The 17,069-nt window shown below is 39.2% G+C and overlaps 1 protein-coding gene across 1 annotated transcript in view; it reads left to right on the top strand.

The window, feature by feature from the left end:
• LOC126163039 (esterase E4-like) overlaps nucleotides 1-17,069 on the top strand; it is a 92,771-nt gene that overhangs the window by 33,410 nt on the left and 42,292 nt on the right. The window contains exons 5-7 of the mRNA XM_049919914.1: nucleotides 3,031-3,215; nucleotides 7,430-7,604; nucleotides 15,296-15,471. Coding sequence (XP_049775871.1) covers nucleotides 3,031-3,215; nucleotides 7,430-7,604; nucleotides 15,296-15,471 — 536 coding nt within the window. The remainder of the gene's footprint in view (nucleotides 1-3,030; nucleotides 3,216-7,429; nucleotides 7,605-15,295; nucleotides 15,472-17,069) is intronic.

Genomic DNA, 17,069 nt, shown 5'->3' on the forward strand with positions numbered 1-17,069 from the left:
GTTCCATATGTACCTGATTATACCGAAAGAACTGTGAATTATGTGGTTATGTTCTTTACTGCTCATAGATGTTCAACAGTAAACTATTGTAGCAGTATGTGGATGTTCGCCTGCAAAACTATTAATGAGGCTTATCTAAAGTTAAACAATAGTGAACTGGCCATACAACTGTGTAATATTGGGGGGTTGTGAACAGTGAAATTAAAGTACTGTGAAACACAACGGTGCATCTGTTGGCTACATCATTTACAGTAGACAGTAGTTGAACATCCAACCTCTATTTTTTCAGCCAGTACGTCAACACCAAGGACAACAAATGAACAAACAAGAAGTGTCTGCTGCAGTTGTTACATCAGTTACTGTTGCTACAATGGCAGGTTATCAATATTTAAATGAGTTTGAACGTGGTGTTATAGTCGGCGCAGCATCTCCAAGCTAGGGATGAAGCGGGGATTTTTCTGTATGCCCATGTAATGAGTGTACCGTGAATGTCAGGAATCTGATGAAACATCAAATATCTGACATCACTGCGGCCGAAAAAAGATCCTACAAGACTGGGACCAATGACAACTGAAGACAATCATTCAACATGACAGAAGTGCAAACCTTCTCCAGATTTCTGCAGATTTCAATGCTTGGTCATCAACAAGTGTGAGCATGTGAACCATTCAATGAAACATCATCGATATGAGCTTTTGGAGCCAAAGGCCCACTCATGACTGCACAACACAAAGCTTTATGCTTTGCCTGGGCCCGTCAGCACTGACATAGGAGTGTTGATGACTGGAAACATGTTGACTGGTCGACCGAGTCTCATTTCAAATTGTATCAAGCAGATGGACTTTTATGAGTATGGAGACAACCTCATGAATCCATGGAGCCTGCATGTCAGTAGGGGACTGTTCAAGCTTGTGGAGGCTCTGTAATGGTGTGGGGCATGTGCATTTGGAGTGATATAGGACCGTTGACATGTCTAGATGTGACTCTGACAGGTGATATGTACATCAGCATCCAGTCTGATCACCTCCAGCCATTCATGTCCATTGTGCATTCCAATGGACTTTGGCAATTTTAACAGGACAATGCAACACTCCACATGTCCAGAATTGTTACAGAGTGGCTCCAGGAACACTCTTCTGAGTTTAAACACTTCTGCTGATCACCAAACCCCCCAGACATGAACATTATTGAGCGTATGTGGGATGCCTTGCAACATGCTGTTCAGAAGAGATCTCCACGCTCTTGTACTCTTATGGATTTATGGACAGCCCTGCATGTTTCATGGTGTCAGTTACCTCCAGCACTATGTCAGACATTAATCTAGTGCATGCCGTGCTGTGTTGCAACACTTCTACATGCTTGTGAGGGCCCTACACAATATTAGGCAGGTGTACCAGTTTCTTTGGTTCTTCAGTGTACAATGGTAACTTAGTTAACCAACATGTCCAAAGTATGCTGTCTGGCATGTACGTTAGATCTGTCAGTTTATGTAAGTGTCTCCAAAACTGTGAATGCATTCTTCTGCCCAGTTTCTCTGTCTGTACCACTTGCTGTATCTGCTGTTCCAGCAACATAGCTAATCATCAGTGCAGGGTTCCTTTCACCATATAAAATTTGCTAGATGTAGGTGGTGATTGTATCACATCACTAATAACATAAGGCTATTCACCAATATTGCTTAGTATATGGAAAACTTCAAATCATTATTCAGTACACCCCAGTTGCCAAGTGTGATTTCTGCTATGGTGAACAATGTCATTGGATGATCTGACTGGAAAGGCGGTTGTTTAGGCTGGAAGTACTGTCTTATGTGCACTTCACAAAAATCAGTTTTGTTTGGCACTCGTACTGCCAGTGCAAGGGCTTTTGTAAAGGAAATCCCAGCAATTGTATGCAACATGTAAGAAACCACCGAAATCTTCTTGTGTAACACAGTTGGGCGGGCTCCACATTTCTGTACTAATGGGTTCAGCTGTGGATGCACTAATAAAATTACATGGAGCAATTTTGTATAGGTTTGAATTTCCAGGAAACACAGAATGTTCTGTAAAAAAATGCCATATAGATTTAGTACTTGACCTCAATCATTTTTAAAGTCACTGAAAAGGTCATACCGTGCCAAACATTGTCTATGTAAATGTTCCATATTGTTCACCATATGCGAGGGTCGTGGAAGTACACCATTTTCTGTTTTTACAGCATTCATTGTCTGTGCAGATACATTAAAAACACTTCAAGAACCACAGTTGAAGTTATCATGCTGGGAAAACCGTCCGTATAAACATTGCTCATTGCAACTAGTCACTGTCATTGTGAAGCAATCCATTACATATACTGAATTTTGCTGAAGATGATCTGCATGCTTTTGGTGGGTCATGACTGTGAGAATTCCAGGAAAGTGGATCACAGGAATATCATTTGATCTGATTGCAGAATAAGATGAATGGTATTCATTATAATATTGTTGAGCACACGTACAATACATTGACACTATATGGGGTTGGGTTGGGTTGTCTGGGGAAGGAGACCAGACAGCGAGGTCATCGGTCTCATCGGATTAGGGAAGGATGGGGAAGGAAGCCGGCCGTGCCCTTTCAGAGGAACCATCCCAGCATTTGCCTGGAGTGTTTTACGGAAATCACAGAAAACCTAAATCAGGATAGCTGGACGCAGGATTGAACCGTCGTCCTCCCGAATGTGAGTCCAGTGTTTAACCACTGCGCCACCTCACTCGGTATTGACACTATAGAGAATCATAGAACAAAACTAACTCGTGCAACACTCCAAAGATATAACTCAAATAAAATGTCTGACAATGGTAATTGCATGCTGAGTTTATGCACAATGATTGTCACTTGTAGGCAAAATCCTCACACATTGATATCTGATGCCTTTCATGATTGTATTGATCTAATTTTTAAGTCTTCAAGGATATAATGTATACAATTACAAAAAAATGTGTTTCATGATATTAAATGTGTTTCATCAAGGTACCAACCATCAATAAAAAAATTTTAACTTTTGTTTTAGGCTTGTTCCATAAAATAATTGCAATGAGTGGAGCTGATCTAACAAACGGTGTTAGAAACCCACTGCAACAAGCAAGAGAGCAAGCAAGGCTGCTGAACTGCCCAGATACAACATCAGAAGAGATAATTAATTGCCTGAAAGGAAAAGATGCTTTGGAAATTGCCAAAACAGGAGAATACTTTTATGTAAGCATTGTATTATTAATTGCCTAAATTTATGATGTGTGCTGCACATTAGTGAACATTATGATCTGTTAAAATATCACATTCCTTCTAGAATAAATCTTTCACTCTGGAGGGAGTGTGAACTGTTAGGAAACTTCCTGGCATATTAAAATTATGACTGACCAAGATTGCAACCTAGAACCTTACTTTTCATGGCCAATACTCTTGTGGGAACAATCAGTATATCAACTAACTGTTGTGTATGTTGCCTTTTGATACAAACTTTTATCTTTCAAGTTCTCTTTTTGTCTTGTATGCATGTTGTCAACAAGACATGTATTTTGTACACTGCATAGTCCGAGTACATGTAGGACACAAGGATAAATTTTTCACTCTGAAGTTACAAAAATTCCTGGCAATTAAGACTGTGCACCTGACTAAGACTTGAAAGTGGAATGACGAATGCTCTTACTGCCTGACCTATCTAGGCACAACTCAGGAGAGAGGTAGTGACAGAAGTACAGCTGTGAGGGTGTGCTGAGTGTCAGGCCTTGATACCTCAGCTGGTAAGAACATTCATTATGAAAAGATGAGATTCCATGTTCAAGCCTCAGTCCAGCACATAGTTTTAATCTGCAAGGCAAGTGGATGTCCAAGGATGGGAGAGACAATTCACACTTGTGCTCTTAAGAAGATTTGTTGCTGGATCCAGTTGGCATGGGTTTCAGAGCTGCTATTAAAGTCATCAGAGCTGTGGGGTTCTACAACAGGTAGGAGGGAGGGGGTGAAGTTTCATGATTAGCCACATTTTGGAAGTGACTGTTCATGAGGGTGTACAGGTGGTTGTTTGCCTTATCCACATAAAACTGTAAAATATTTTGTTACTGATAACCCTTAAAGAGCATAAACCACCAAGATCATCTGTAAAATATTTATTTATTTAATGTCAGCATTGCTAGTTTGGATGACTGTCCATTTCAAAGTAACTCCATGAAAATATTAAGAGGACATTGTCACCTAAAAATGGATAAGGTGTCAAAACTACTAGTGAACATAAAAGAAAATAAAGGAGTAACAGCCAGCCTTAGTGTTTTCTTCCCATAAAAATGCTTAAAATCAGAATATGGCAATGGCTGTTGCATCAGAAATGAGGAAATTTTTAACAGTGCAGTAGTTGTAAACCTGTTGGCACATGATATGGCTGTTGTCTCAGTAAACACTATCTCGGATAAAGTAGGAATGGCCTGTGACAGAATTGTTATAATAGATGGTGTGACAAATTGCCTGTTGACTTCCATATTGGGCTCTTCAACCCAAGAACCTGAGATGGATGCCAACAGGCAATTTGTCAACAAGTGGCCATAAAAGGCTTAACTGTTTTATGATAGTTATGTTAAATCATATAAAAATATTTAGGAAGGTTGTAAAAGCAGCAAAGAAAATGGCAAATACTAAATTTATCAACAAGTACAGAAATAAATCCAAGGCATTATGGACAGTTGTCAAATCTGACCTTGGAATCAATCCCAGCCACCAGGAAATTTCTAAAACAAAGGTAATAAAGGTACAAGACAAAATAATTGTAAATCCTGCTCAGATATCAGATAATTTTATTTTAATGGTAGCAAAATCTGATGGTAATGTAGATTAGACTCCTATCAAGATAATGTACATTTATTTGGGTCACTTCAGAGCAAGAATCAGAGTCAAATTTGACAAAGTAACGGTAAAACATTTGTATTAACCCAAATAAACAAAAATTATGTGGGATGGGATGAAATACCTGTCAAAGTCATCAAAGCAGCTTCAAATATAATAGCACATCTACTGTCTGAAACACTTAATAAATCACTTTAAGAATGTTACTTTCCAGACATTCTAAAATATGCAGAAGTGAAACCATTATTTAAAAAAAAAATACTCTGAAGAAGATAGGGGAAAATACTGTCCAATTTCCCTTCTTCCTGTATGTTCTAAAATATTTGAAATGATTGTTGCAATCCAGATTCAAAATTTTTGTCACAACTTTAATATAATTTGGCTTCCAAAAAAGCAAAAATACAATTTATGCAGTTAATTAATTCATAACTCAAGTTAATTCCACCATAGATAAACCCAAAAAGCTGCAGGAACCTTCTGTGACTTATACAAAGCATTCAACTGTGTGAACCACTCACTATTATAATATAAAATGTAAAAATACAGAATTACAGGCAGTGCCTTACAGTAGTGCAAGTCATATGTGACAAAGTAACAGCAAAGGGCAGCCATAACATCAGACAAAGAAAAATACTCTTCAAAATGGAGAACTATCTCACAGGGTGACCACAAGGATCAATTCTAGACCCTATATTTTTTTCTTTTTTACACAGATGACTTCACCATAAATATAAATCATCATTCAGTTTTATCCACTGATGACAAATCAGTACTGATAGAAAATAAAAATGCAGAAGAAATTCCCGAAAATGCCATAAAAACTCTAGAAAATCAAGATGTGTGGTTTCATGTATGTAGACTAAAACCAAATATTTAAAAAACACAGGTTATGCAGTGTTAGAGAAATCAGTCAAAAATAAATGATATTCAAATTATGCAAGGAAGTCTGGAACTAAATCAAGCAGAATGTGTTAAATTCTTAGGAATGCAGTTGGACAGAAATCTGTCGTGGTCCTCACATATAGACTATTTAAAAAATAAACTGAACAGCCTGGAATTTGCTATGTTAATCTTAGCCAGTGACACTGCCATAGACTACTTCGAGGTGACAGTGAGATACGGCTTTATCTTTTGGGGAAATGTTAGCAGTTTGACAAAAATATTGACTTTACAGAAAAAGATTATAAGTAACGTGTGTTGTGCAAAGTCAAGAGAATTTTTTCAGCCACTATTAAGAGACCTAAACATACTAAGTGTTCCCTCATTGTATTTATATGAAACAATTCTTTTCACAAATAATAATCCAGAACTGTTTGCTCCAAAAACTTCCAACAGAGATGTGGAATTAGAAACATAGAAAGTTTCATGCTTCCTACACTTAGACTCAATCTTTTTGGGCAGACCCCACAATATATGAGGATGAAAATATTCAACAAGTTAAAAAAGATAAATTTTCAAAAGATTGAAACTGATTCAGCAAAAAGAAAATTATATAGCACTCTGGCTCAAAAATGCTTCTACTGTACTGATGAATTTTTTAATGATGATCTGACCAGTTGAGCAGGATAAAAATTAATAGTTTATATAGTTCTAGTAAATGTTGTATTCCATGTAGAACCTATTATAGTTATAAGCTTGATGAGTCTCCTGTACAATAAAGCAATGATTTGACATGTATGTTGAGAGACAATAAAATTCTGATTCTGATATGTTAGCTTATCCTGAGGGGACATTAGTGAACACAGAATAGAGGGCAAGAGTGGCACAGAGATGGACTGGATAGTCTATGGAATGCATATTAACAACATGGACTGGATAGTCTACGAAATACATATTAACAACATGGACTGGATAATCTATGGAATACATATTAACAACATGCAAGTTGTGCTAAGATTTCAGACAATGTACTTCCCTGCAGCTAACAGTGCTGTATGTGTGTGTGTGTGTGTGTGTGTGTGTGTGTGTGAGAGAGAGAGAGAGAGAGAGAGAGAGAGAGAGAGAGAGAGAGAGAGAGAGAGAGGAAATTATTTTTCACCAAAATATTCCAATAGCTGACATTGTCACCTTAATCTAAAATGCGCTCTCTACATGGACTCCAAAGGCTATCACATACTGGTGATAATGCACCTGAAATTACACACAAGGTTCGTTATTGGCTGTCAAGCTCTGAAATATCCTACTTTAATGTAGGTAGAGTTCATAATTATTGCATTTCTCTGCTTATGTCCTTCTTCATTTGTAATTGGTTCAACAGCCTGGGTGTTTCTTGTTCATTGTTGATCCATAGGACATAATTCATATAACATAATGTACAAAATAAGTGTCTGCATAGTGGTGGCATTACTCCATGTTGATTAACTTTTCCTCAATTTGATAAAAGAACTTCAGGCTTCTTTGTTAATTTATCAGTCAAAATGTATGTTATTATTTTGAGTGCATGCTGTCATTGTTTATTTATTTATGTATAAATTAATTAATTTAGATCTATTTTTAAGATAAGTTTTAAAGTAAAACCTGGCACACAATTACAATTGTTCACATGTTATTTATTACTTAATGCCTTGTTTTTGCAGGACCTGACAAGGAATTTAACCAGCTCATTTGCTTTTGTTATTGAGCAAGATTCAGGAGATGGAGTTGAAAAATTCTTACCAGCTGACGTTGCAGAACAATTCCTGCAAGGAAATTTTGCCCATGTTCCTGTAATGACAGGAACAACCAAAGATGAACTCGCTTACATACCCAAGGGTAAATTACTAGCATTTAATAAAATACTCATTTTCTTAATGCTATACTGAAATGCAAGTCTAAAGGTTAGTGGATGGGATATAAATACCATCGTCACTGCCTTCACATTATGAATTAGTTGGGTGCCTGTTCTAGCTTGAAGTGTTCAATGCATCTGAAATAGTATGTACGTCCAGACTGCAAGTGCTGTTCCTTTTTGACTCTGAACTTCTGCCTCTTGAAATACTGTTTGCGTAAACTGTATAGTTATTTCCTGATGTGGACATCTTCACCTCTGCAGTTGTTAGGACTTCTTCACCTCTGCAGTTGTTATTGTGTTGGAATTTGTGAACTGTTATCATATCCGTACTTCATGCTAAATGATACAAAGTATTTTTTCTCACAACAGTTATATTATATCTTCTGTTATAACTGATGATATAAGGGAACACAACATTTAAAATAAATTTTGATATATTTGATCGCACATTACATAAATTCCATCTGACAATAATGATGACAGTTCTGTACAAATCTGACAGAATAAATTCTCCAGGATGAAATTTTCACTCTGCTTCAGAGAGTGTGCTGATATAAAACTATCTGACAGATTAAAACTGTGTGCAATACTGAGACTGGGACCCAGGACCTGTGACCTTCATCTGCAAGTGCTCTAACAACTGAACAATTGAGTGTGACTTATGAACAGTCCTCACAGCTCTACTTTTGCCAGTACCTCATCTCCTGCATTCTAAACTTCACAGAAGTTCTCCTGCCTAACTTGCAGCACTAGCACTCCTGGAAGAAAGGAGAAAGAATCTTCTTTTTCTTCCAGAACCTAAACACCATTGTCATGGCACACACTTTTTCTTGATAGTGCACGTTGCTTCACTGAGCTGGAACCCTATAATACAGAATAATTTCCTGGCCAGCAAGCACCACAGTACGTAGCAAAAGCTGCCATCATTGTCCCGCCTTGGTGATGTGTTGCATTCATCCAGGTTAGTGTACATGCACAAAGAATAACAACTTTCCATCAGTGTACAATTGTAAACCAACTAGCTAATAACAGATACTTTCACTGTGATGATCATCATGCGTAGGCATGGTAGACTTCACCAAAACCGAAGTGTTACACGACAAGCATTGCTGTTCAGTTCATTATTTATGTTATATTTCTGCATTTATCTAGCCTACTGAATGAGTCACAACCACTTTTTTAGCTTACTGAGCAAATGATTTTGCCATTTCTGATACTATTGTTGTGGTTTATATCTCAGTCTGTTTCAACTGTCCTTGTAGTTTCATTCTGGAAGAAAATAGTTTCCTAAGTGAGTGACACATACCATAATGTGTTGAACTTTCAAATTTGCAATCACAGATTTTTTATGAAACATTTATAAAATAGGCTGTCAACTGTATAAAAAAAATTCACACAAGAAAACTATAAAATTACAGGACAGAATCTCTGGCAAGTACTTCTATTCAGGAGGAAAAATTTCAGGTTATATTGAACCATGGGCTACATTGGATGAAATGATGAATTTGTTGTAATAAATGGCTGCATATTGTAGCTACCTTCACCCACTACATTTTTGATGCCACTATCCAATTATTTCTGCTGTGGGAATGATTGTCATAAAATGCTAAATTAAAGTTCTGTGTTGTCACCATTGTATGGCTGTGAGACAGTATGGTTGCATAATGTGTTTTAGTCTGTTTTGCTTGACTTATTTTTCCTCATCTATGACACAAAATCATCTAGTGGTTTATTGTTGTATGTGTGATCATATTACCTTCATTTGCAATATTTAAAAAAATGCTTTTTTATTAGCAAATATTTTAATGCCATTTAGTCAATATCAGACCCAATGAAGTATTTGCAGTAACAGATACTCCATAATGGAAGTTGTTGTTGTTGTGGTCTTCAGTCCTGAGACTGGTTTGATGCAGCTCTCCATGCTACTCTATCCTGTGCAAGCTTCTTCATCTCACAGTACCTACTGCAACCTACATCCTTCTGAATCTGCTTAGTGTATTCATCTCTTGGTCTCCCCCTACGATTTTTACCCTCCACGCTGCCCTCCAATACTAAATTGGTGATCCCTTGATGCCTCAGAACATGTCCTACCAACCGATCCCTTCTTCTGGTCAAGTTGTGCCACAAACTTCTCTTCTCCCCAATCCTATTCAATACTTCCTCATTAGTTATGTGATCTACCCATCTAATCTTCAGCATTCTTCTGTAGCACCACATTTTGAAAGCTTCTATTCTCTTCTTGTCCAAACTACTTACCATCCATGTTTCACTTCCATACATGACTACACTCCATACAAATACTTTCAGAAATGACATCCTGACACTTAAATCTATACTCGATGTTAACAAATTTCTATTCTTCAGAAACGCTTTCCTTGCCATTGCCAGTCTACATTTTATATCCTCTCTACTTCGACCATCATCAGTTATTTTGCTCCCCAAATAGCAAAACTCCTTTACTACTTTAAGTGTCTCATTTCCTAATCTAATACCCTCAACATCACCCGACTTAATTCGACTACATTCCATTATTCTCATTTTGTTTTTGTTGATGTTCATCTTATATCCTCCCTTCAAGACACCATCCATTCCGTTCAACTGCTCATCCAAGTCCTTTGCTGTCTCTGAAAGAATTACAATGTCATCGGCGAACCTCAAAGTTTTTATTTCTTCTCCATGGATTTTAATACCTACCCCGAATTTTTCTTTTGTTTCCTTTACTGCTTGCTCAATATACAGATTGAATAACATCAGGGAGAGGCTACAACCCTGTCTCACTCCCTTCCCAACCACTGCTTCCCTTTCATGTCCCTCGACTCTTATAACTGCCATCTGGTTTCTGTATAAATTGTAAATAGCCTTTCGTTCCCTGTATTTTACCCCTGCCACCTTTAGAATTTGAAAGAGAGTATTCCAGTCAACATTGTCAAAAGCTTTCTCTAAGTCTACAAATGCTAGAAACATAGGTTTGCCTTTCCTTAATCTTTCTTCTAAGATAAGTCGTAAGGTCAGTATTGCCTCACGTGTTCCAGTATTTCTACGGAATCCAAACTGATCTTCCCCAAGGTCAGCTTCTACTAGATTTTCCATTTGTCAGTAAAGAATTCGTGTTAGTATTTTGCAGCTGTGGCTTATTAAACTGATTGTTCGGTAATTTTCACATCTGTCAACACCTGCTTTCTTCGGGATTGGAATTATTATATTCTTCTTGAAGTCTGAGGGTATTTCGCCTGTTTCATACATCTTGCTCACCAGATGGTAGAGTTTTGTCAGGACTGGCTCTCCCTAGGCCGTCAGTAGTTCCAATGGAATTTTGTCTACTCCGGGGGCCTTGTTTCGACTCAGGGCTTTCAGTGCTCTGTCAAACTCTTCCCGCAGTATCGTATCTCCCATTTCATCTTCATCTACATCCTCTTCCATTTCCATAATGTTGTCCTCAAGTGCATCGCCCTTGTATAGACCCTCTATATACTCCTTCCACCTTTCTGCTTTCCCTTCTTTGCTTAGAACTGGGTTTCCATCTGAGCTCTTGATGTTCATACAAGTGGTTCTCTTATCTCCAAAAGTCTCTTTAATTTTCCTGTAGGCAGTATCTATCTTACCCCTAGTGAGATACGCCTCTACATCCTTACATTTGTCCTCTAGCCATCCCTGCTCAGCCATTTTGCACTTCCTGTCGATCTCATTTTTGAGACGTTTGTATTCCTTTTTGCCTGCTTCATTTACTGCATTTTTATATTTTCTCCTTTCATCAATTAAATTCAATATTTCTTCTGTTACCCAAGGATTTCTACTAGCCCTTGTCTTTTTACCTACTTGATCCTCTGCTGCCTTCACTACTTCATCCCTCAAAGCTACCCATTCTTCTTCTACTGTATTTCTTTCCCCCATTCCTGTCAATTGTTCCCTTATGCTCTCCCTGAAACTCTGTACAACCGCTGGTTCTTTCAGTTTATCCAGGTCCCATCTCCTTAACTTCCCACCTTTTTGCAGTTTCTTCAGTTTTAATCTACAGGTCATAACCAATAGATTGTGGTCAGAGTCCACATCTGCCCCTGGAAATGTCTTACAATTTAAAACCTGGTTCCTAAATCTCTGTCTTACCATTATATAATCTATCTGATACCTTTTAGTGTCTCCAGGGTTCTTCCATGTATACAACCTTCTATCATGATTCTTAAACCAAGTGTTAGCTATGATTAAGTTATGCTCTGTGCAAAATTCTACCAGGTGGCTTCCTCTTTCATTTCTTAGCCCCAATCCATATTCACCTACTATGTTCCCTTCTCTCCCTTTTCCTATACTCGAATTCCAGTCACCAATGACTATTAAATTTTCGTCTTCCTTCACTGTCTGAATAATTTCTTTTATTTCATCATACATTTCTTCAATTTCTTTGTCATCTGCAGAGCTAGTTGGCATATAAACTTGTACTACTGTAGTAGGTGTGGGCTTCGTATCTATCTTGGCCACAATAATGCGTTCACTATGCTGTTTGTAGTATCTTACCCGCATTCCTATTTTCCTATTCATTATTAAACCTACTCCTGCATTACCCCTATTTGACTTTGTGTTTATAACCCTGTAGTCACCTGACCAGAAGTCTTGTTCCTCCTGCCACCGAACTTCACTAATTCCCACTATATCTAACTTTAACCTATCCATTTCCCTTTTTAAATTTTCTAATCTACCTGCCTGATTAAGGGATCTGACATTCCACGCTCCGATCCATAGAACGCCAGTTTTCTTTCTGCTGATAACGACATCCTCTTGAGTAGTCCATGCCCGGAGATCCAAATGGGGGACTATTTAACCTCCGGAATATTTTACCCAAGAGGACGCCATCATCATTTAATCATACAGTAAAGCTGCATGCCCTCGGCAAAAATTACGGCCGTAGTTTCCTCTTGCTTTCAGCCGGAAGTAACAAACATAAAATGGACAGGTAATCATCCACCTGTAGCTGAGTGATGCACAGCAGTTATACTCACATAATGCTATAAAGATTTGTCTAGACTACAATATGTTGGCCCTTATCTAATTTAAATACACACTCTTCCACACAAAGTCATACAGAAACTGAAATACACTCACCCACAGCCATTTCAGTATCTCTTCACACAGTGTTTGCACTTAAACTAAAAGGGAGTGGTACTTCAAAATATAGGAAACTTGCTCTTCTGTTACGTGTGCCTAAGCATCACATTTATGTGGTTGCCTTTCCTCATTTTTATTGATTAAGTCCAAAGAAATATTTTTTTTGACAATATTAGGACAAGAATAGATTGCTGCTCACCTTACAGCAGAGATATTGAGTCACAGACAGGGCAACAAAAGGCCTACTAAAATTCCTGCAAACACAGCTGACACACGCATGACCACTGTCTCTGGATGCCAATGTTAGACTATGAGAAGCTGGAGCAGTAAGTGAGAGGGAGAGCAGGATATGAGTTGGGGACAGTAAAGTAATGTTTGCAGGAGGATAAAGGGATGAGGTGGAGAAAAAGTAGGGCAGCTAGGTGCAGAGTTGGGGGCTAAGATGGAATGTGGGGGAGGGGGTGGGGGGAAGGTGGAAGGAGAGAAGTAAAAACACTGTGTGTGCACTTGTGGGATTGAAGGCTGTGTGGCAGTGGAGGGTGAACAGGGAAGGGTATCAGTGGGTGAAGGACAATGACTAATGGAGGTTGAGGCCAGGATGGCTACAGGAACATGCGATATATTGCACACGAGTGCACACCTGCACAATAGAGAAAAGCTTGGTGTTGGTAGAAAGGATCCAGATGGCACAGGTTGTGAAGCAGTCATTAAAAAGAACAATGTGTTGGGCGGCGTGCTCAGCAAATGGGTGGTCCAATTGTTTCATGGCTACAGTTTCAGTGGCCATTCTTGCGGACACACAGCTTGTTGATTGTCATGCCCATGTAGGACAAAACACATTGGTTGAGGCTTAGCTTGTGAATCACATGACTGGTTTCACAGGTAGCCCTGACTTTAAAGGGACCAGTGATGCTTGTGATCGGACTGGAGTAGTAGGTGGTGGGAGGATGCATGGGAGGGGTCTTGCATCTAGGTCTGTTACAGGGATGTGGATCATGAGGCAAGAGGTTTGGAGGAGAGGCTATGTAGGGAATGACAAGGATATTGTGTAGGTTCAGTGGGTAGGGGAATATCACTGTGGGAGGGGTAGAGAGGATAATTGGTAGGACATTCTACATTTCAGGGCCCTGCTAGAGGTAGCCGAAATCTTGTTGGTGAATGTGATACAGTTGCTCCAGTCCTGGGTGGTGCTGAGTCATGAGAGAAATTCTCCTCTGTGGCTGGATAGTGGGACTTTGAGAAGTGGTTGGTGACTGGAGAGATAAGGCACAGGAGATCTGTTTCTGTACATGGTTGGGAGGGTAAGTACAGTATGTGAAAGCCTCAGTGAGACCTTTGCTATATTTTGAGAGGGACTGCTCATCTGCATGTTGTCTGTTTCAGAATATGGCCATCTGGCTGAAAACTTACATGTTTAGTATTCTTTTTCTTGTGCCTGTGTCAACATCTCTGCTATACGGTGAGTAGCAATCTATCCTTTCCAGAATACTGTCATTAATCCATAACAGATTCTCCTACTTTTTTCTGCCATGACAATATTTCTTTAAAATTATTGACTTACATCACTGTTTTATGCCAGGTTACCGTCACACACACTTGCTTATGCCAATGTTGTAATGAAAGTACAGCTTACTCAAATACGTGATAAAGGTAATGAAATAAATATAACTGTGTCACGGGCAAACAAAAAATAAGTATGCGAAAGTTGAAATACATTACTAGCACAACAGCACATTATTGTTTTCAACTGTACACCACATTCTTGGCAAACAGTGTATATGTTTACATATTACTACCCTAACATATTTTTTCCCAAGATGAATATCAATATGATTACATGGATATTAAGCATTTGGGGATAAGCAACAAAATGTAATGTAACTGAGAAAGTGGCAGCTTGTTCTCAGACTTACTGTTAACTTGTTCTCAGACTTACTGTTAACTTCACACCATCAGATTTACCTTGTTTGTACACTATTTGTTTAGAGCAGTGTATTGATTATAAACTATCAAAGCAGTTTTTGCTTCACATTGTTCCACAATCCTTAATGTCTCTCTTCATTGTGGGGCTCATAGTATACAATGAATGATTGGATGTATGATGCATTCCATTCTGTACCTGCTTAATATATCAGAAACAATGCAGTGACATATCATTATTGTGACATCTTATAACAGATTACAGAAGGCAGTATACCAGACATACTTTACTACAATTAATTTAAATTTGTAAGAATATCAGTGGAGAGGGAAATTTGTAATTTGAAGATGTAGTATCATTATGTGGTCTTCCCTTATGTTCTCACTCACACACACACACACACACACACACACACACACACACACACACACACACACACACAGATGGGCTGGGGGGGGGGGGGGGAGGAGGAGGAAAGCATACAGAAGGATTTAATGATTTAATGACTGAATAGTTTGGAACACATGCTGGTATGTACACAAGGTAGGGCTAGTTATATGGTTAGAAGGCAACAGATACCAATTCAGAGTGATCTATTATAGCTACTATATCAACTGTTTGATTGTAACTGTATATTTTAAAATTGTCTTCCAGAATTTCTCCGCAGTAATGTATCACAGAATTTGAAAGAGAATTTTGTGTCAATAGTTTTAAACTATGTCCTCCAAGAGATCAATGCTCCAGGATCAAATGAAATTGCTGCAGAGCTGACGAAATTTTACCTCAATGATGAACCAATAACAAATGCTTCAGGGGATGCTCTCGGTAAAGTAAGTGAGAAAGTAGACATATTTAAAGCTATAATTTATGAACAGTGTGAAACTTTATATTGTTTTGTTTTCTTTGTATAATCAACCAGTGTTGTATTGGAAATGGTATGTTTATATAGCTATTTCGTACAGCATCTTTTCTTTTTAATCATTGCTGTCTTTCAAATTTGAAAATGTCAGTGACTAGCATTTCCATCTCAAAACTTCACTATCTGGCAAAAAAGCTCAACACACTTAATGCTGTGCAGCTAGAGACACAAACTATGCAGCTAACATATTCAGAAAAGGATATATCACTACTCGCCCTAAAGATGACATGTTGAGCTGCAGACAGACACAACAAAAAGACTTAAACATTTAACTTTCTGTCAAAGCTTGCTCCATAAAAGAAAAATAAACACACACACACACACACACACACACACACACACTCACACACACACACACACACACACACACACACACACACACACACACACACACACACACACACAAAAAAGCAAGTACACCTCATGCACACATGACCGCAATCACCGGCAGGTTGGACCCGAATGGAACTGTCACATTGAACAAAGGCAACAGTCTGGGGCGGGCAAGGGGGAGGGATATCAGGGTATAGGCTGGGAGAGAGGAGAACACTGTCCAGTGGAGTATGCAAGGAACTATGTGGCGGCATGACAGGATAACCGCACTCTGCGTCAGGAGGCTGTGGGGGAAGGAGATGGGGAGGGAGGGGGAGGGAGCGAAAATGGGTAGGAGGAGGAAGGGGAAAGGTGGACGGGTGTGTTGGCAGAGGGTGGCACACAAAGAGGGTGAGGGGATGAGAATAGGGAGGAGGTGATAGGACGGTGGAGGGGGGGGGGGGATGCACTGTTGGCTGGAGGTTGTGGCCATGATAATTGCAGGTGCTGAGAATGTGTTCTTGTTGGTGGTTGGGGGGATCCAGATGGCATGGGTTGTGAAGCAGCCATTGAAATCTCACATGAAACCCATGCCATCTAGATCCACCCCACCACCTCCAGCTTTTCTGATCTGCACAGATGGGAGCTTTCCTTACAGTACATCCTTCACTCACATAACCTCTGTGGCATAAGCCTAAGGTAACTTGCTGACCCAACACCCTCCACCCAATAGAGAGAGAGTGTGTGTATGCATGTGTGTGCATGTACCATCCCCTGTCCCAGTAACCCTGCCCAATTTGTGTCAGCTAGTTGTGTACTGCCATCTCATGCCCTAGTTTGTGAGATTGCATGCCCAGCCATCTGCCCCCTGCTCCCCCTAACTGCTACCCCTGCTATATCACAGGCAGCTCCCCACTCTCCCATGAGTCACTAGACACTTTTACTTCCAACCCCTTCCCTGCATCCCGCCTCTCCATCCCTCACCCCACCCCACCCTGCACCCCCACCTCACCCCAGTACTAGTACATTCACCGTGGGCCAGGTAAGAGCTGGCAGTCGACTGAGCACAATGTAGGGAGACAGACATTTGCATGTAAATGAGTGTGTATTTATTAGTGTGCATGTTTCTCCTACATGTTTCTCCTACAAGCTTGGAAAAGGAATTTCATTCTGAAAACTAGCAAAGCTCTATACCTT

Source organism: Schistocerca cancellata, chromosome 2, assembly GCF_023864275.1.
Source record: "Schistocerca cancellata isolate TAMUIC-IGC-003103 chromosome 2, iqSchCanc2.1, whole genome shotgun sequence".
Classification (NCBI taxonomy): Eukaryota; Metazoa; Arthropoda; class Insecta; order Orthoptera; family Acrididae; genus Schistocerca; species Schistocerca cancellata.